The sequence below is a fragment of the Clarias gariepinus genome, chromosome 7, assembly GCF_024256425.1.
Source record: "Clarias gariepinus isolate MV-2021 ecotype Netherlands chromosome 7, CGAR_prim_01v2, whole genome shotgun sequence".
Classification (NCBI taxonomy): Eukaryota; Metazoa; Chordata; class Actinopteri; order Siluriformes; family Clariidae; genus Clarias; species Clarias gariepinus.
This window is the reverse complement of record NC_071106.1, coordinates 37,345,001-37,365,037: the sequence shown is the minus strand read 5'-3', so window position 1 is coordinate 37,365,037 and position 20,037 is coordinate 37,345,001. Positions and strand designations below refer to the sequence as shown.

The window sequence follows — 20,037 nt, the reverse complement described above, 5'->3', positions numbered from 1 at the left end:
TTTCAGTTTTGTTAGTTTGTATTGCACTTCACGGCCACCGTAGATGACAGATCATAAGTCGTGTTCTCACTTATGTTCAGAGACAAAGTACACGAATCCTGTACGGTACTTCAGAAAATGTGGATGGTCCTTAGGGTAAATCTTATTTAAAGTAAAAGTAGAAGACCCTCATTTTATGTGTACTTGAGTAAAAGCACAGACATATCCATCTTCAAGTATCTCTCTTCTCTCTGTGTGTTTGTCTCTGATCTGCTTCTGAGTTCGAACACCTGTCACATTATTATAGGCGTGTCTCAAAGTTAAAGCAAGTCACGCGATTACCCAACAGGTCAACAATTTCCTCTTTAAGTACTACACACCAATGTGGTTGGGTTACGCAACACCAAACAGAAATGTAGTTAAGTAAAAGTATATACAGATATTTGCTGTAACTTTAAGCGGAGTAAAAGTAAAAAGTATCCTCTAATAAAACTCCTTAAATACAGTTATGTGAAATATGTACTTAAGTACAGTAATGTAAGTACGTACAGTAACTAATTTACATGCACTTCCACCTCTGCCTATGTTATAGCAGCTATAAACACTCCTGCTTGATTTTTCAGTTAATACGGTGAATATTCCCGCTTCTCATACTACCGCAACCCGGAAAACTCATCTGTCTTGAAGACTTTCCAAGGTTTACAGCTGGAATTTTTAACAAAGCTGCTGTTCTAAGTTAATATCTACTGACCAATCAGAATAGAGATCTCAGCAACACTTTGTTGTTATTATTATTATTATTATTAATAATAATAATAATAATAATAATAATAATAATAATAATAGTGTATTTGATGCACAATATTTTGAATTTATGAAAATCTTTTAAATATAATTACATTTATTTATACTTCATAAAAAAACTAAAAATATATATTATAATATATATAATTTATAATAATGTAAGATTATTAAGCTTATTTCAAGTCAAATGTTACTAAGCTGAAATGTCTTGTTCTTTTTGCAGATAATTTTGTTTCTGGAAAATGGAAAAAAAACGTTTTTGCCAGTAGAACAAAAACTTTTCGCTTGCAATTTTAGATGCAAGATTTGACTAGAAACACAAAGTCTCAAACACAAATGAGATTTTTGGTGTAACAAGACCTAAATTGCGGTTGTGCATTTTATAAACTTTTATCAATTCAAACAGTTCAGACATCAGCTGATCGAACCGTGTCGCAAAAAAAAAAAAAAGTCTATGCAGTTATCCTATAATGAAGTTTTTCTCTGTTCCAGTGTGTGTGTGTGTGTGTGTGTGTGTGTGTGTGTATGTGTGTGTGAACCAGAGCGGAGAACATGCTGCTAAGCAACTCACACATCAAATAAATCACTCAGGATTTGGTATCTACCCGTGATGTCCTTCTCAATCTGTCTACAATGCCTGCTAAAAACGCCTCGGCTCCTCAGGAGAAGTAATTAGGGCCAGCATGTATTTATTTATAGGCACCTGTGCGCATCCTGTGTTTGTCTGCTTTTTTTTTTTTTCTTCGACAAAATGTGGAAGAGTTACGGCCTCACTTCTGGGCCTCGCAGCTCCTCTGTCTCTCTGTATCCTGGAGGAAGTCATGTTTATTTCATCAGCCCGGGGCTTTCCTTTTGTCGCGCGATAGCACGGCAGATCGTCTGCCTATCTCCCTGCCACTCGTCAATGGCAGCACCATCACCAGCACTTTTAAGTCATCTCCGCCGCCTCTCCTCTCGCACATCCCTCCCTGACAGCTCCTCCTGTTATTTCTCTGTTATGTCCCTGCTTTCTTCTCTGTCACAGTCATCCTATGTGTCTCTCTTCACCGCTTCCTTTTTCTGCTCTGTCTCTTCCTTTATCTCTCTCTCTCTCTCTCTCTCTTTTGGAAGAATCCTGCAAAAGCTCGCTGTCACGCGTCGAAGGCCTTGTCTCTCCTGCCAAAAGATGGGGCTTCTGTGTTAAAGTGCTGCATCTTGTTTTCTTGCTTCTTCCTTTACTCAGTGGTAATTAAAATAGAGACAGTTGTTCCAAGCGGTGTTCAAAGTGGAGCAACAGCTAGGAAAAATAATCAACAACGGGATGATGTGATGAAATTAATATGAGATTGAGATTGTGGAATTATCTACATTTTGTTGTCATATCTTAGATCAACAAACAATTTTTCCATCACATCTTGAAGTTAATAAGGAAAACAACAACAAACAAACAAACAAAATTGTTTGTTTTTACCTGAAAATGTGAATGCATAGCTCTGACACTGGAGACTCCTTCCAAAAATGACGTCATATAAACATTGTATATTATTTATCTTGTTCTAGAATCAACAACTACACAAACTTATAGATCCAACACACATTGTGAATGAGCTGTTGCTATAGAAACCATACCATATTAATATAAACCTCTGATTTGTAGCTGCACTACATGTCAAAGCTCCAGTTATAGAAAAATCAATCGACCACTTCTAAATAACAAGACCATTATTTTCCAACTGATCTTCATGCAAAGCCTGATCACTTATGTTTATGGAATTTGGCAGATGCCGATAGAGTGACGCTGTGATGTTATGTACAGCACGTTGGTCCTCGGTTCTAAGGATGTGTGTGTTGTCCCTTGCAGAGCTCCCCGGTGGAAGAACAGGCCGGGAGCAGTAAAGAGGACGCTCGACAACAGACTGCGCCGGTGAGGGAGGTTTCCAAGCATCTCTATGCTCCATCTGGAGAACCTGGGGTCACCTTGATCAGCGAGGACAGAGGTCGATCACCTTCCAGTGAGTCCATGTGGTTCTTTTTTCTCGTTCTCTGTTGTTTTTGGTCTTCTGTCTAATCTTCAGTGGTTTACAGTGTAGTCTTTCTGCTTTGGTCGTTCATGTTCATTAGACTGAATGTTTTCCACCTTGAGCTTGAAACTTTTGTATGAGTTCTACACATCATCACAGAATCAATCAGAAGGCTCTACTTTGGAATAAAATGTCGTGATGGTAAGTAATTGAAAATCTGTTGGAAATGTTAACTTTAAGAAAAGTTGGATGAAAATTGATCTACTCTTATTTACATAAATGCTCCTCGAGCGTTTCCTAAATGCTCTTAGGTACTCTCTAAATGAGTGAGACTTTCTTGTACCATTAAATTGCCATATTAATGAAACTTGTCCAAATATTTTGCTTTGACAAAATTTGGTCAGTTTTCTACACATTGCAAAAATCTTAGCATAATAGCATCTTCCATCCATCCATCTTCCATTTGTTACTTGAAACAAAATCTCTTAGATTAAATGAAATATAACATGAAATTCCTCCCCACCAAATGGTTCTTAGGTTCAGTTTGTTTTGTTTTTTAGGACCTTTTGAAATTCTAGGTTTAACTTTATTTGCTTATTTATTTATTTTTAAATGAACAACCCATAGTTATCCGCCTTAACTTGGACGTACGCTCTGAAAAACAGGTTTCTCAATTGGCTGAAGTGAGCGAGCACCTCACTGAGAAAGGAAAGATTGGTGTTCCCCAGTGCTACACTCTAAGAACACTGTACTGCATATGGGTTCCTCAATTCTACCCTCATAGCAAAGAAGAACCCCATATGGAACGAACTAAACAAACTTTTATTGGGATTATATCATGATTTTTTCCGCAAGTGTAGGTAAACCCCTTAATAGGTTCCTGAGCGGTTTTTTAGATGGTAAAAACCTTTCAGGTTCTGTAGTGTTGGACTTTAAAACTCCAAGCATGCATCGTGAGGTCTGTGCTTGCCAGACATTACTCTGTTGTCCTTGAGCATTCTTAAAGCTTTCTCAGAATTCCTGAAAGGGTTCATCCTACCTGATAAAGTTCTTCCTCTGAAGCTCTGATGGGTTTAAAACAACTTGAAAGTGTGGTGCATGGAACAAGTTTCTTTTTAGTGTGACTAATGAATGTTTTAAGACCCTTTCATCATGGTCGTATTGGCGGCCATTACACGTATGATTCTTGCTCACGGGTACGTGCCGAGCTCGTAATCATGGTGCTCAAAGGGAAGAATAAGCTCACTGGTTATAATTACAGCATTGTGCTGCTGTTCACCTTATTGTAATTACGATATTTCCTACATGACTAGAAATTCAAACCGAGTTAAACAAAGCAACTGGTTTAATTCCAGTAAACTTCAAACTAACTAACTAACTAATTAGCTGTCACCTTCCTAAGTGCACTTCCTGTATTCTTTGTCGGTTCACGAGCGGGGAATACCAGAACACTACTGAGTTACAAATAAAAACTTGGTAATTTCCAGTGCAATTTATTATCGCCCTGATGCTATGCTAAGCTTTTATCTGATGTTTTTTTTTTTTTTTCAGTTAGTGGTATAGATGGACTTTTAGTTCTCGTCTGTTGTTTGTTTGATAAGCAAATTTTCTTCCATACACAATGTGGGAATTTTCATGAGCTTTCATTCTTTGCATACCGTGTATGCAAAGTGTACCGTAAATGAGCTTCATAGTTTATTCATGGATTCAAACTAGCTGTAGATCAGCACTTTTTTATTGTTGGTTTTCATTGAAAACAGCTTATCACAGTAAAACACATCCACATAAGTAAGCGCCAAAGCTTTGGAACTCTTCAACTTGTACAACTGTGTGGCCAGAACCCACATGTGAAAAACCGACAAACGTAGATAATATTACTCAAACAAAATGATTAAATATTAAGATTTGGCTTATTTATTTATTTATTTATTTATTTATTTATTATAAATTTATATTTATTTATTTATTTATTTATTTATTTTCCAAACTGAGATCCAGACTTTGGAATCCTGCCACAAATCGTCGCTTTGTCCTGCCTTGAGGCTACAGTAGGTGTGTACAGTACAGTGTACGGTACCCATGATATTCATGTTAGAAAAGAAAACCCTTTTTAAAATTCTTCAAATATTGTTTTTATTTTCTTAAAGAAGACAAACTACACACTGCAAAAATATTAGCATCTTAGTAAGTGAAATATTCTTAAATTTAGCCAAACCTATCTATAAGTTCTTAACATAAGTTGACACTAAATAAAATAGTTATTAAACAACTAGTTATTAATAGTTATTAAACTTAGTTCTAGTCAACAAAGTTATAATTGATCTTAAATCATACTGCTGCTGTCATAACCACTCATCATATTTTTACCCTTATTTTATATACATCCCTGTAAATTGTATGTTTTTATATTCCATACCAATTTTATCATCATTATTATTATTATTATTATTATTTATTGATTGATTTATTTAATTGCCTGGACCTGAACTAGCTAACCTTAATCCTTAAAAAAAAAAAATAATAATAATATATATATATATATATATATATATATATATATATTTAATATACATATTGTGTGTGTGTATATATATATATATATATATAGTTTTTCTGTACATTTCCTTTAATTTTTTCCCAAGTCCTTTGGTATTTTGAAGCACATTGTCCCATAGGCAATATTGATAATAATAAATAATAAATACAATTTTAATTTTGGGGCGAAATAATTTGTGAGGCATAAGACATACGACGAACCTTTTAGATTTTGTATTAATTGTAAATTAGTATTGTTTTAATGATAATAATTGTTTTAGCATAGAGTTGATGTGCAGAAACATTTTAATCTGAATACCTTAGCTTTATTTGTTTTTTTTTTATCCACTTACTAATATAAAAGAAGATTCCACAAATTATTAGCACAAACAATAAACATTTCCCTCATCATACTGTAAGACACTGGATTAAACCAGGATTCAGCTCTTGAGCACTCACTGAGAGACCAAGCCTTTCTCTACAGGGTCGAGGGCTTTATTTTAAGTGCGACACCTTTGAAAAATAAGTAAACGTGGCGGAATGGTGTTTTGATTTGACTCAAATTATTGCCACACTTTGCACAGGATGTTCAGATTCGCTTGTAAAGAAAGACAGAGCGAGCGGGAGGCAGCCTGTCAGCTTCTATTTGTTTTAATCATCGTCTACCTGCCGAGCGGTGCATTAAGGCATCACAAGCTGATGCACTCCGGACAACCCCCGAGCAAATAAACTGTCTCTGTACAGCCTTGGATACGAGTCCAAATGTGTCCTGATGACAAGGGGCTTACATCATACTGCCATCCTGAGCGCTTCACTTACAGACTGCGGCTAAGCTAAGATACGAGTCTACGGCCGTGTCCTGAGTTTTCTCCTAAAAGGGTGTTTTATTGTTGTTGTGGAAGTTGTTTTTTTTTCTCTGTCTGATTAGTCTGATTAGAGCGGATGTTTAAACTTTTGGCCAATGTATAACTTTTATGAATTTCATAAATTAAACAAAACTGTTACTTCTCCATGCTCTGTTTTATTTCAGTTTCTCAAGAAGTCAAGATGAGAATACTTAGCTTCTCATCTTTCTAATACTAGAGACTCCTAATAAATAAATAAATAAATAAATAAATAAATACTAAACTCAGATTTTCGATCATAACGCTAAATAAACCAATCAGCAAAGCAGAATATAGGCCTACCTCTTATTGGGTCAAAGCCCAATTGAGGAGGGAGAATTGTACAGTGCTACAGTATGAAAATTAAACAAGGAAGAAAAGTGTTACAGTATGTGTATGTGAGTGTAGAAGAAAGAAAACTAGTTATTTACAATCAATAAAGCTAATATAAAAGGAGACCATTGTCTATGTTCTAATACTCTACATTATCACATATCAGTAGTGCATCACATCAGGTTGAGTTTTTTAGCGTGAGTAGATTTATCAACTCAATTTATGAAGTTTCTTTTCTTTTTCATTATGCTAGGGCAGGGGCGTCGGTGGCTCAGTCACGTGTAAGGCCTACTGTAGGTTCAATTCCCAGCCAGTGCATGCAGTGCTGGTCCCGAACCCAGATAAAATGGAAAGATTGAACTAGGAAGTGCATCGAGCATAAAACCTGTGCCAAGTCCTGTATGGTTCGGATGGTCCATTGATGGTCCATTATTATTGTTGACCCTTGAATACATTTTTTACATTTTCTTCCGTTAAAGTCGTCTGAAGCTAATAACTATACTGTATTAACAGAGTCAGTACAGGATCGTCTAAAAACTGACTCGTCCTGCCATTCAGCTGCTCTCTCCTCCGTGGACCATACAGACTTACATCTGACACATAACTGGTCATAACTTCCCGTCTACTCAACATTTGTAATTTAATTTAAATTGCAAAGTTCAGTTTTCATAGTGTACGTCCCATTTTTTATGTTTTTCTGGAGTAAGCCATGATGAGTGAGCCAGTTTGTAGGTGCGTTACGGTCATTTCTGTGTCTTTCACAGTGTCTAGACACTGTAAACTGTCTCGTTGATTGGACCTGCTGAGTGACGTATATACCCAGGCCACAAGATTTTGATTGAATGCAGGGTTTAACTTCAGGCAAATACCTAAGGACTGGCAAAGTTTAATTAAATTCCATTCAGCCAGTTTGCGTGATGCTGTGATGAAATCTGGCATACAGACAGAAGTTCGTGAAATTCATTGGAGACGTGTCCTCCAATGTATTCAACATGGAGATATGATTGAAAGAGCGAGTGTATTCTCTTATTTATACGGATAATCACTAATTTCCCCTCGACATGATGCAGAAAGTCTTCCTCTACATTCCTCCCTTACTTTTTAAAACTACCAGCTACCAGACTGCAGAATTCATTTGTGGTGTGAAGCCTCCTAACACACCTCTTCTCACCTCTAAAAGCTTTCTGCACCACTCGTGAACGTGTTCTAAAGGCCCCGTGTTGGTTTCGGATAATCACCTTTACCGCTGTTTATTGCAGCCTCTTCCTCCTGCTATGGTTGTGGTCGGTGAGGCGTGTGGGGAAAGCTGGCAGCAGTGTTTGCGTGTGTGTGTGTGTGTGTGTGTGTGAGATCGAATGAGAGCTTCCGCAGCACTGCGGTTAAGCGGCTTTAAAGCGAAACAGAAACAGATGAGCAGTTCCACACGAAACGAGCTCCATCTCTCAGACACGGCGACAGAGTGCCTGCTGGGATTGCAGGAGCCGCTGGAGATCCAGTTTGAGTCTGAGTGAACAAGCTTCACCCGTATACACACTCTCACACACATACTGTACACACACACACACTCATGCGCACACATCCTGGTTGTTATTATTATTATTATTATTATTGTTATTATTATGATTTCTTGAAAGTAGACTTGATGACGCAATTAAGGTGAAGAGGAGGCCAGTTTCACACAGGAAGCAGAGCTGGAGAGGGGAGGTGGAGGAGGTGGAGGAGGTGGAGGAGGAGGACTCTGGGTGTCTGAGACCTTACTGACCACAGACACACAGCACACTTCTGCTAACTGAAGCTGTACGTACAAGCGCATTGTCGAGCCACACCGTTCATGAATCCTCAGACGTAGAGACGCCGAAACTAGCCTAGTCGTCTTGTGAGAAGTGACCCGACTCGGGCGTCCTGATGAACGGAGGCAGGAGAATCCAGCCAGGTGGTAAGACGCTCTCGTTTGTTCCTTTCTGACAGGTCTGTAGATATCTCACAAAGCCTGGAAATTGTACCAGATGGTTTCTGAATAGGATCTGACGAGGCCTCGAGCACTCCAGCTTGTCTGCATTTCCGAAAAACAGCTTGAAAGAAAGAAATCTACACAGGAAGTTTGATGAGGTTTTTTTTTTTTTCGTTTTGTTTTGTTTCTTTTTTTTTTTTTTTTGCTATGGCTTTAGAATCAGAATTGTGTGTGTTTTTTATTTTGTTATCATACTTTTTTAATGATGCAGTAGTTCAGATCGTGATCTCACAACGGGTTTTGTTGGGATGCTGGTTGCTAGTGGGCGTGGTCTATCCTTTGTCTACTCTGAGTTGCCATGGTTTCTTCTCCGTAATATTCTGCTAATAATGAGAATAACAGCCTGATAGGCATCATGTGACCACATCAGTGGGACCGGTATGACCCGATCGGGAATGGATTATTAATGAGAATGAGAGGATGTGAAGGTGTGGACGTTTAATAACACATTGAGTTAACGGTATTTATTTGCCATGTAAACACTTAATCTGATCTGATCTGATTCCTTCTTTCTCCAAATAAATATATTCTTTCTTTTCTGTGCGTGTTTGCCCCACATGGGGGTAACATTAGCTGACGTGACGAGGTATATATTGCTTTATATTACGATTTCGTCCAATCTGTCTTTCCTTTCATGCACTCTGTCTCCGGCTGAGGAACGAGATCTGATTGGTTCGCATTTCACACATAGCAAATCATATATGAGACTTTATATGAGAATTTTTGTAACCACTTATAATGCATTTGCTTTTGTCCTGTATAAAGGGTCACGGGGGGCCTGGAGTCTATCCCAGCCTATGTCCCCTTGGTACACCCTGGACGGGGTGCCAATCCATTACAGGGCATGCACTCATTCACAAACTACTGGCAATTTGAGAATGGCATTTAACCTAATATGCATGTTTTTGGACTGTGGGAGGAAACCGGGGTCCCCAGAGGAAACCCACCAAGCACGGGGGAAAACATGCAAAGTCCACACACACAGCGACAGGAATCGAACCCGGGCCATCGAGGTGTAAGGCAACTGTGCCAACCACTAAGCCGCCCACATGATGCATTATAATGATTTATTGGAAAACAATAAATACAAAGCCTAACCTGATCTTAAAGTTTGAAAAAAAATATTTATAGATTTTTTTGTTATATTCAAACCCCAGCACCTACAGGCACCTTAACCCTCAGCTGCTCAGATGAAAGGTAAGTCGCTCTGGATAAGGGCGTCTGCCAAAAACTGTAAATGTAACAAAATATTGTGACCGTAGCTGGTGATAGCACCCTGCACACATCGTATACACAAGCAATTGGAATGTGTCATAATTATACGTCTGGAAGGAAATGCCTGTGTATAGAACAATTCTTCTGTTTCATTAATATTTTCTTAGCTTGATACAAAGACCTTGATCTCACCAGTGCTGAGGTCTTCTGAAGTTTTCTGATCAATTTCGCTGACCATTTCAAGGTCAACGTCAGTTCGGAACGAAGAAAGTGTAGGAAGGAGATTTAACGGACGACGCCATCATATCTCGTTTGTATGAATTTGCAAGAAACTTCGTTACATCACTCTTACTTTGCTAACGATTGCTTTTGCCAGAATTTGACAGCTCTTGTTGGCAAACAACGACGGAAACAGTGCCGAACAGTTTTCAGTTTTACTAAAGCTGTTGCAAAAAGAGTGTTTACAGTGTCGCCGGCAGACCCGGGCGCTTCGTTGTGTCTCTTCGTCTCGCACGCTCAGGAGTACGAGGAGTAAAATGAAGGAGGGACGCAGGTGCAGGGATGAAGAGGAGGGAGGATGAATTAAAAAAGGCAGCACACAGGAGGAGTGAACTTTTCCTCCCCCCATCTCGGCGGAGAAGCGACGGGAGAATAGGCCAGCTGTGAGTGACAGTGACGAGCTCGCGGCGGCTGTTGGGTAGCTCGAGCAGATGGAAGTGTGTGAGTGTGTGTATGTGTGTGTGTGTTTGAATTCCATAGTATACCTGTCATTTTCTCCAGAGCATGTGTGTGTGTGTGTGACGATTAAAATGCCAGTTGAGACTCTTTCGAGTGTCTTGGCAGAGCCACACTCGGCGGAATGTTAATCCGCTGCCCTCCTTCTCCCTGTTCCTGTCCATCTGGACTGAAGAAACTTCATAATATTTACGGATTTGCAGGAAGAGAGCTTGTGTTCTGCTTCCATTCGACATACGTAAACCTGCCTCCAGAATTATTAGCATCGTTTGTAAAGATGTTAGCGTAACGGTTTGAGCACTTGATCAGGCTCGAGATGGATCAGGAGTCTCTCCCAGGAGCGAGAGCTGGGAATACCTCGCTCTTTACCACCGACGCAGGGAATACACTGGCATGATGTGTGCCAGGTCGGAGGAAACCAGGAAACCCAGACCAAACCCACACTTCTCTTGACTGTGTGTGTGTGAAAGTTCTCGAAATGTATTCGGCTTGTTTAGACTCATTTCTCGTGTCTGATGTACTGTATGTGAGGAACGCTGAACGGTTCAAAGCTTTTTACGCTTTAATAAATGTTCTTAGGTTTATGTACAGAAACATTAACCTTGTAAACTTACAGGAGGAACAACTGCACACTGCCAGATAGATAGATAGATAGATAGATAGATAGATAGATAAGTAGGTAGGTAGGTAGGTAGGTAGGTAGGTAGGTAGGTAGGTGGGTAGGTGGGTAGGTAGGTAGGTTAGGTAGGTAGGCAGGTAGGGTAGGTGCGTAGGTAGGTAGGATGGTAGGTGGGTGGGTGGTTAGGTAGGTAGGTAGGTAGGTAGGTAGGTTGGTTGGTAGGTAGGTGGGTAGGTAGGTTAGGTAGGTAGGCAGGTAGGGTAGGTGCGTAGGTAGGTAGGTGGGTAGGTAGATAGGATGGTAGGTGGGTGGGTGGTTAGGTAGGTAGGTAGGTAGGTAGGTAGGTAGGTGGGTGGGTGGTTAGGTAGGTAGGTAGGTTAGGTAGGTAGGTGGGCAGGTGGGTAGGTAGGTAGGTAGGTAGGTAGGTAGGTGGGTGGGTGGTTAGGTAGGTAGGTAGGTAGGTTAGGTAGGTTAGGTAGGTAGGTGGGCAGGTGGGTAGGTAGGTAGGTAGGTAGGTAGGTGGGTGGGTGGTTAGGTAGGTAGGTAGGTAGGTAGGTAGGTAAGTAGGTAGGTTAGGCAGGTAGGTGGGCAGGTGGGTAGGTAGATAAGTAGGTAGGTTAGGTAGGTAGGTAGGTAGGCAGGTAGGGTAGGTGCGTGGGTAGGTAGGTGGGTGAATGGTTAGGTGGGTAGTTAGGTAGGTAGGTAGGTAGGCAGGTAGGTAGGGGGGTGGGTGCGTAGGTAGGTAAGTAGGTAGGAAGACTTACCATATATGGTAAAATAATGATGTCACTTTCTTAATAGTTTCTTTGTTTAAGCAAACAAACCCTTTGTTCTACAGATTACCCTGACTCCAGTGACACACACACAGACACACACACACACACACACACTTGCCTTTAGTCATTAATACTTTTAAATAAAACAATTTTGAATACTAACTTTTGCAGTATATAAATTAGAACGCACTTTTTAAGAATCTGGATCACTGCCAATTCTGACATCTATAAATTATACGTTATCAAGTGTGGTCCATTTTCCCTTAAGTATTTTCCCTGCAGATTCTAGCGTGGGATTGAGTGTAGATAGATATGTGTGTGTGTGTGTGTGTGTGTGTGTGTGTGTGTGTAATTTTTTTCTTCTGGTCAGAGTGTGTTCTGTGGTGCGCCGTAGCCTGAAGTTATAAGAATTAAGCAGGAGACAGTGGCTTTGGCGCTCTGCCCCAGCTGTTAAACTCACACGGGGTGGGCTGGAGGTTACGTTCCTTCCATGCTGAAATGTCTGTGTTTCTGTGTATGTGTGTGTGAGGAAGATTGTGGCATGAGGTTTTGTTCATCTCTGTCTCTGTGTGTGTGTGTGTGTGTGTGTGTGTGCGGGCCCAGTCACAGGCGACTCTGTGACTCTTTAAAAGGGTCGTGTCCCGATCCAGTCCCGGATGGATCTCATGATCGGATCCCAGCGTCCATTGTAACACAACACCACAATTCGGCCAAACTAAATCTAACAAGCTTGTTTTATTTGTACTCCGAGTTGGCGTATAATGCCGGGGTGTTGGGATTGATGGGTTTCACTCATGTGGGAACGATCCTGGTTTGTTTTAAAGCTGGTGGTTTTCCAGTCGAGGCTCTGAGGACGGTGTTTGGCAGCAGGGATCTGTACTTAAACTCCACTGACTGAAGCAGGTTTACAGCCAGTGTGTCACTGCCTAATTATAGTTGAAATGAAAAGCCAGAATAATAGAAGTCTCTTGCGAGACGAGATTTTTGTGCTGTAGTTGTAATGCATGACCAGGCTTCTTTCCTCACAAAGACATCTGTTTAGCGAATCAGTGCACAATTACATGCTTATTATGAACTCTTTTTTGGGGGGGAGAAATTTAGTCCGAGTTCTGATTTACACTTCAAGAAAAATCAGCCCAGGCGGGATTAGTGTGTTTAAGAGGAGAATTTGGTGGAAGTAAACTCACGTGCATTCCGTTTCGCTCATTTTTAATAATATAGCACTCTCTTAACACTCTTTTAACACTCTCACATTAGATCCCTGGGAATGTTTCTGAGAACACTTGACATCAAATCTGGTTCATTTTGATCAGTGAGAACAAAATCGGGAACCGTTCAGCATCGAACCAAATATGGAAGGCAACGTAACGTGAAGATTAACGTCCTTGTTCTCTTCTTCCCTTGTGTTTAATGGCGGCTCACAATCTAAGTTGGTGCCATTCTGCCACCTGCTGTATCGGAGAGTGTAAATACGCAAGTGTACCCGAGTACGGAGAACAAACGCAATGTGAATGCTGGCCAGAGAGGGAGTACCGCGGGAAGGAGGTAGCAATTGTTCCTAGGCATGATACAAATGAGTTGTGCCTAAGATGAAAAGTGGAGGGTGCTTTCACACTAACCAAACTCAGGTACGATTGCTCTTCCCTCCACACTACACTGTAGCACAGCTTTCACGTTGGTAATTTGTTCCGTACACAAGTACACTTGTATGTCCATGCACTCCAATAACAGGTTGCTCCATACTCAAGACCACTTTTTAAGGTCATGTCTATCCCTAAAGCACCCTTATGCTGCCTTCACACTAGGCACAATTGATTCGTACCTCACCCGGGTATTATAACTTACCTTTCCTGAGTCCCATGCTGGATGGCATTCACGATATAATTAGTGTCCTGTCCTCAAGTATGTCCTGTCCAGCTGTATGCGCTTGGTTGGTTTACAAGTCACGAAGATAGACCAAGAAATGGAGAGAACAATGATGTCAGCCTTCACCCTCTGTCTAAGATTATTTAGATTTCAAGGAAAAGAAGTGCCTTCCTACTTCACCAGCTGTGGCTGAGTACGGTAGTTCGGATAATGACACACACATTCCGGAGGAGAGGGACGATGTGGACAGTGTGGACGGTGTCACTTTTTAACAAAAAGGGACGGGGCCACTTCCATGAGAACCCCGTCGACTGGTCCAGTACACCATACCCTGTCCAAAACTGCATTCTAAAGAGTGTACGGAGTGTTCACATTATGCGAATGTACCAACTTTTGGGGTCAAGTGTACCAGGGTCCGGGCCTGCAAGTGTAGTGTGAAAGCACTCTTAAAGCCCTAAAGGATAAGCCTGAGGAGACATGAGGATCACCGCAAGTGCAACCATGAGAACCAGCTAGAAGGATTCCGAAATGAAGATAAAGAAATCTCCTGTAACACAAAGCCCAAAATCCGTTTTCTCATTGGAGCCTGTGGACGCAACGGAAGCACAATAATAACAATAATAATAATTATTATTATTATTATAATAATTCTACTGTAAGAAACGATTCGACGTGTCAAAGTCAGACTCAAAGGAGGACAGAACTGTTGTTTCGTGATCTCACAGGCCTGACCCTCACCTCCGAACTGTGAAGCGTGATCGCAATCATGAGGAACGATATGGTGCGTCCTGTAGGTGTTAGGCAGCGTAAGTGTGTAACTGTGCGAAAGATAAGAGCGAGCTAATGGCTGGGAAAGAGGAAGTGAGTGAATGATTAAGCTTTCTTCGACTTCTCCTCCCAGCCTCATCATGCTAATCTCACCTCTGAAACTTCTGCTTTTTTTGTATGGGCGCTGCGGCTTGTTAAAGCGTCTCGAAACCTTACCTCAACCTTACCCTCTCACTCTCTCTCCCACACACACACACACACAAGCATAGTTTCATGATTTTTTAAAAATTGGTTCCCATTAGTATGACGACTGTGTGTTCCCTTCTTTTTAGATTGTGTGCATTAGACTTCATCTTTAAAGGTCCCGTACTGTACTGCGTTTTTTTTTCCAGTCTGTTTAGAAGACTGGTCTCAGAGCTCCCCCAATGTATGTGTGTGTTAAGGTTCCTATCTTAAAAGCTTCTCAGATCATACATTATCTATACCTTAAGCTGGCTGTGTTTCACTCCTCGATCGAACGTGCCATTTCAGTGTTTGTGTAACTGAGCTACACTTAAGCCACGCCCCTGCAGAGAACAGCAGACTAGCAGACAACGTCTAGACGAGGTGCTGCTCTTAAAGAGTCAACGATCGTGATTTATAGCGAGACTGAACAGTACTAAAAAAAAAATTTGATGCAAACGTTCTTTTTATCATAAAAATCATATGGGGTGCATTAACTTCTTACATATTTCTATGTTTATGTACATATATAAATATATAGTATACATATATACAGACACACACACAGACTTTGCAACAAGCCCTAACAGCTTACATGGCGACACCAATTAGTCACATCACCTTTAATAACACTCAACAAACTTCCTTTGCTGCTTCTCGCTCTTTCCACTTCGCTACTCCTTTTTTTTCTTTTTTTTTTTGCGAACATCTTCACACGTTTCCACTGCGGCACTTAGCCAAGGATGTGTGTGCGTGTGTGTGTGTGTGTGTGTGTGTGATTGTAACTGTGAGTGTGTAAATCAGTAAGGAGCGCTCCATTAGTTTCTTTCCAGGCATTTCTTGAGCGAGCTCGGTTTGTTTGCGGCGTGAATCAGTCTTCAGTAAGCAGGCTTTGAACTGCAGACACGTTTAATTAATGTAAGCTAAGAACCTCAGCAAACAGCAATTAAACCCTCCAGCTCCGCTCAGCTCGGTGAGACAGGCTGTCATTAACCACGCACAACACTATCACAACAGCTTTACTTTCAACTTCAAACACACACACACACACATACACGCACACGCACGCAAACACACACACACAAACACTCAGGTTGTGCGTGCGATTAGGAATATTGAGGCTAAGTGTAGTGGCGCTTGGATCCTGGATTCTGATTGGATTTGATTTGCAAGTGCTTTGAGGAATTCCGAGTTAAAGGAACCGCCTCAAGTTCCTGGGTAGGAATTCTCAGCTGAAGGAAACAACCAGAGTTACAGATCAGGAAGTTTTAACTTTAGGAATTACCCTATTTACCATTAAGTCCAAGCTAAAGGAACCATCCAATGTTCCCAAGTAGGAATTCTGAGCTGAAGGAACTGCCCCAAGTTCCCAACTAGGAATTCTAAAGTTAAGGAGCTGCCCTGAGTTCCAGAGTGAAAAGTTTTAACTAAAGGAACCTCCCTGAGTTCCCAAGTAGGACTTCCAAGCTAAAGGAACCATTAAGAAGTTTTTAAGTGGGAATTCTGAGCTGTAGAAAAGAACCATCCTGAGTTCTAGAGTAGGAATTCTAAGCTGGAGAAACTGACTGCAGTTCCTAAATAGGAATTCTCAGCTAAAGAAACCATTACAAAGTTCCCAAGTAGGAATTCAGAGCTGTAGGAACAAACCATCCTGAGCTCCAGAGGAGGAATTCTGAGCAATTGAAAACACCACAAGCTCCCTGTTAGGACTTTTGAGCTATAAGAACCACCCCGAGTTCTAGAGTAGGGGGAGTTACATCCAGAGCTTTCTAAGGCCCCAAGTAGAAATACTGAGCTGAAGGAACCTCCTGAGTTCCGTAGTAGGAATTCTGAGACAAAGAAACCACCAGATTTTCCAAGTAGGAATTCTGAGCTATAAGAACCATCCAAAGTTCCCAAGTAGGACCTCCAAAATGAAGGAACTACCCAGAGTTCCTAGGGGGGAATTCTGAGCTATAGGGGAACAAGCTAAGTTCAAGAGTATATATTAACTAAAGGAATTGTCCACGTTCCCAAGTCGGAATTCTGAGCTAAAGCAAAGGAATTCAGACTTGGAATGAGCGCTGTTTCTGTTTAATCTGTGTCTAACAGTATCCAGAGTTCTGCGGCACTACAGACACTTTTATTTCTTTTTGGAGTTCAAGCTGTTTTTTTTAGCGATGTAAAAGACCGTAATTAGTCCAGAAGAGACAGAGTTGAGACAGTCTTCCCTGCGGGTTTGTCTATGCTGCGTGACTGCGGAGCGTTCGGTTCCGCTCGGTTCGGTTCTCCCGGGCCTTCCTGTGCTGCAGCGTGAGCTTCTAAGAGCAGCGTACGTTTGTGCATCAGAATCTCGACGGGACGCTAATTGTTTCTGAGGTGAGACTGCGGCCTGTGAGACGAGAGGAGAGGGAATTTATAGAACGAGAACAAGTGCAGTGTGTTTGTTCTCTCTCTCTAATTAAAGGACAGGAAGTGGGAAGAGGGGAAGAAGAAAGAATGGTAGAGTAAGATAGTAAGAACGAATGGATGGATTTCCTCATAATGATCATTTATGAAAAATAAAAACATGTAATAAACAAGTGAGTGACGCACACACGCACACACACACACACACACACACACACACACACACACACACACACAAATGTGTTATACACATGCACAACAGGATGGAAGAGTTTATGAAAGGAAGGAAGCGACAGAAAAAAGGAGGAAAACATGGAAGAGGAGAGAGGGGAGAAAAGAAAAAAAACAGGAATGGAGGAAATGACATGAAAGGATAGACAATAATAAGGAAGGAAAGAGGAAGGAAGGAAGGAAGGAAGGAAAAGAATGAATGAATGAAAAATTATTAAAAAAGATGATGCAAAATGAACAGAAGAGCAGAAGAAGAAGGAGGAAAGGATAAAAGAGGAAATGAAGGAAAGAAGGTGTTATAGAACCATCCGAGATCCAGAGTAAGAACAAGAAGGGAGAAAGAAAGAAAAAAGTAAGAAAGAAAGGAAAACGTATAAAAGAAGTGATGGATGGATGGAAATAAAGATATAATGCAAAAAGCAGTATGTGGAAAGCATGACAGAGGTAGGTAGGAAAGAAGGAAGGCCAAAAAAGAAAGGAAGAAAGAAGGAAAGGATGGATGGATGAATAAAAGGAAAGATATAGCAGGGTAGGAAGAAAATTAATTATTTAAAAAGGAAGGAAAGACAAAAGATAAAAAGGGAGACACAATGGAAGGAAGGAAAAGATGGAACATACAGTATACAATACAAAAAAGAATAAAAAAGCATGAATAAAGGAGGAGGAAAGCAAGGAAGAGAGAAGAAAAAAGGAAGATAGGGAGAAATAAAGGAAAAAAATAAAAAAGGAGAAAAAGAATGAAAGAGCATAAAAGTAGACAAGGAAGAGAGGAGGAGGGGAACGAAGGATGGGAGAGAGGGGGAAAGAACAGAAGTAAGAAGGAACTAATGAGAAACACGTGTAGTGAATAAGTGAATGTTACACACACACACACACACACACACACACACCGCTGATAGAGAGATGAAGGACAGCTCCGGAGCGCTGATAGACCTCGACACCGCTTCTTAACCCTCCTTCTTTGAAAAATCCTGCGCTCAGTGTCGACTCGGCGTGAGCCACCTCTCACATCTCTCGCCCGCGGGCGGCTCGGGGAGAGAGATCAGATATAAGTGTCCTGGTTTAAAGCTTTCACACACACACACACACACACACACACACACACACACACACACACCCCTATCGAGCTCATTTGTGAATCAGACATGCCCTCTAAGGAACCCTGATGACTGAAAGCTGTCACTGAGCCATCATCATAATAATAATGTGTGTGTGTGTGTGTGTAACATGTAAATATTTTGAGCTTAGGTGTACCTCCATCTGCAAACAAACACACACACACACACACACTCATGGATAACGCATAAGCACATGCTCACACACATTTCCATATCCCAGAACAGAAACTGGAAGAATAGTGTACTTGGTGTGTGTGTATGTGTGTGTGTGTGTGTGTGTGTGTGTGTTTTCTCATCACTGTCACTGTTTATACGTGTAATAGACAGTGGCTGTCTAATTCGCATATCAAAGAGTGTGTGTGTGTGTGTGTGTGTGTGTGTGTGTGTGTGTGAGTAGAGCTAGACCATGGCGTCTCAATCACACGTTGTTCTCAGTGTAGAGTGTGTGTCCTGCAGAACAAGACGGAGGAATCAGACTCAAAGCGATGATATTAATTAATCAGATTTAATCAAATTTATTCAGATTGACTCCAGTGTCTGGGTTTATTATAGAGAGAATAAAAACATTGGAAATGATCCCTGCATGAGAAGGAAGAGAAGGGAAAAATAAAAAGGCAAGGAGTGGTGGAAGGAAGGAACTTAAAATGGGGCTGGTGTGGAAAAAAAGAAGGGAAAGGAAAAGAAAGCAAGAAGGCATGACAGAGTATGACAGGAGGAGCAAGGAAGAAAGGAAAGATGAAAGGAAAAAAGGCAATGAAGGAGCATGCACAGAATGCAGGAAGAAAGAAAGAAAGAAAGGAAGGAAGAAAGAACATAACAGGAAGGGCCGAAACAAGGAAGGATGGCTGGATAAAAGGAATGAAAGAAGGAAGGGATAGGAAAAAATCAAGAAGGAATAAAAAGAGCAAATGCAAGGAAGGAAGAGATAAAACATAAAAGGAGTGTTGGATGGAAGGAAGATAGGAAGATAAATGGGGCAGATAAAAGAAGGAAACGATATAGAAAGCAAGAAGGCCTAACAGACCCAAGGAGCAGAATCAAGGAAAGAAGGAAGGAAGCAAAAGAAGAATGAAAGAGCAAATGCAGGGAAGAAAGGAAAGAAAGAATTCATGGAGGAAGGATAGACGGAAGAAGAAACATGAAAGGGGGGCAGACAGGACAAGGAAGAAGTACAAAAATTGAAGAGGAAGGAAAGACGAAAGGATGTTGGAGAACTAAAGAAAAAAAAGTAAAAAGGAAAGAAGAGAATATGGAAGAGGAAAGAAAGGAAGAAAGCTCTTCATGGGCCAACACATCCAGAAACAGGGCGGAGTTTGGGGCGGCTTTAACCGCCGCTAAACTGGGTAACCGTTCTTTCCTTTTTATTTTCTGTCCCTTCTTTCATGCTATTTGTTCTTTTCTTTTTTTTTTAGCATCAGGTTCATAATGCGGACAGGTTGCCAGGTTCTGTGTTTAATCCTCTCATACTGCAGGTGGATATCAGGTGAAGTCTTTTTGAGAGCTTCAGTTACTCAAAGGGGGATTTCGTGAAACATGGCAACCTGGGACAAATG

The 20,037-nt window shown here is 40.9% G+C and overlaps 1 protein-coding gene across 4 annotated transcripts in view; it reads left to right on the top strand.

Moving 5' to 3' along the window:
* The window catches only part of gse1b (Gse1 coiled-coil protein b), a 247,634-nt gene that overhangs the window by 79,505 nt on the left and 148,092 nt on the right, over positions 1 to 20,037 (top strand). For all 4 annotated transcript variants that reach the window (XM_053500513.1, XM_053500511.1, XM_053500512.1 and 1 more), the window contains exon 2: positions 2,624 to 2,774. In XM_053500513.1, coding sequence (XP_053356488.1) covers positions 2,624 to 2,774 — 151 coding nt within the window. The remainder of the gene's footprint in view (positions 1 to 2,623; positions 2,775 to 20,037) is intronic.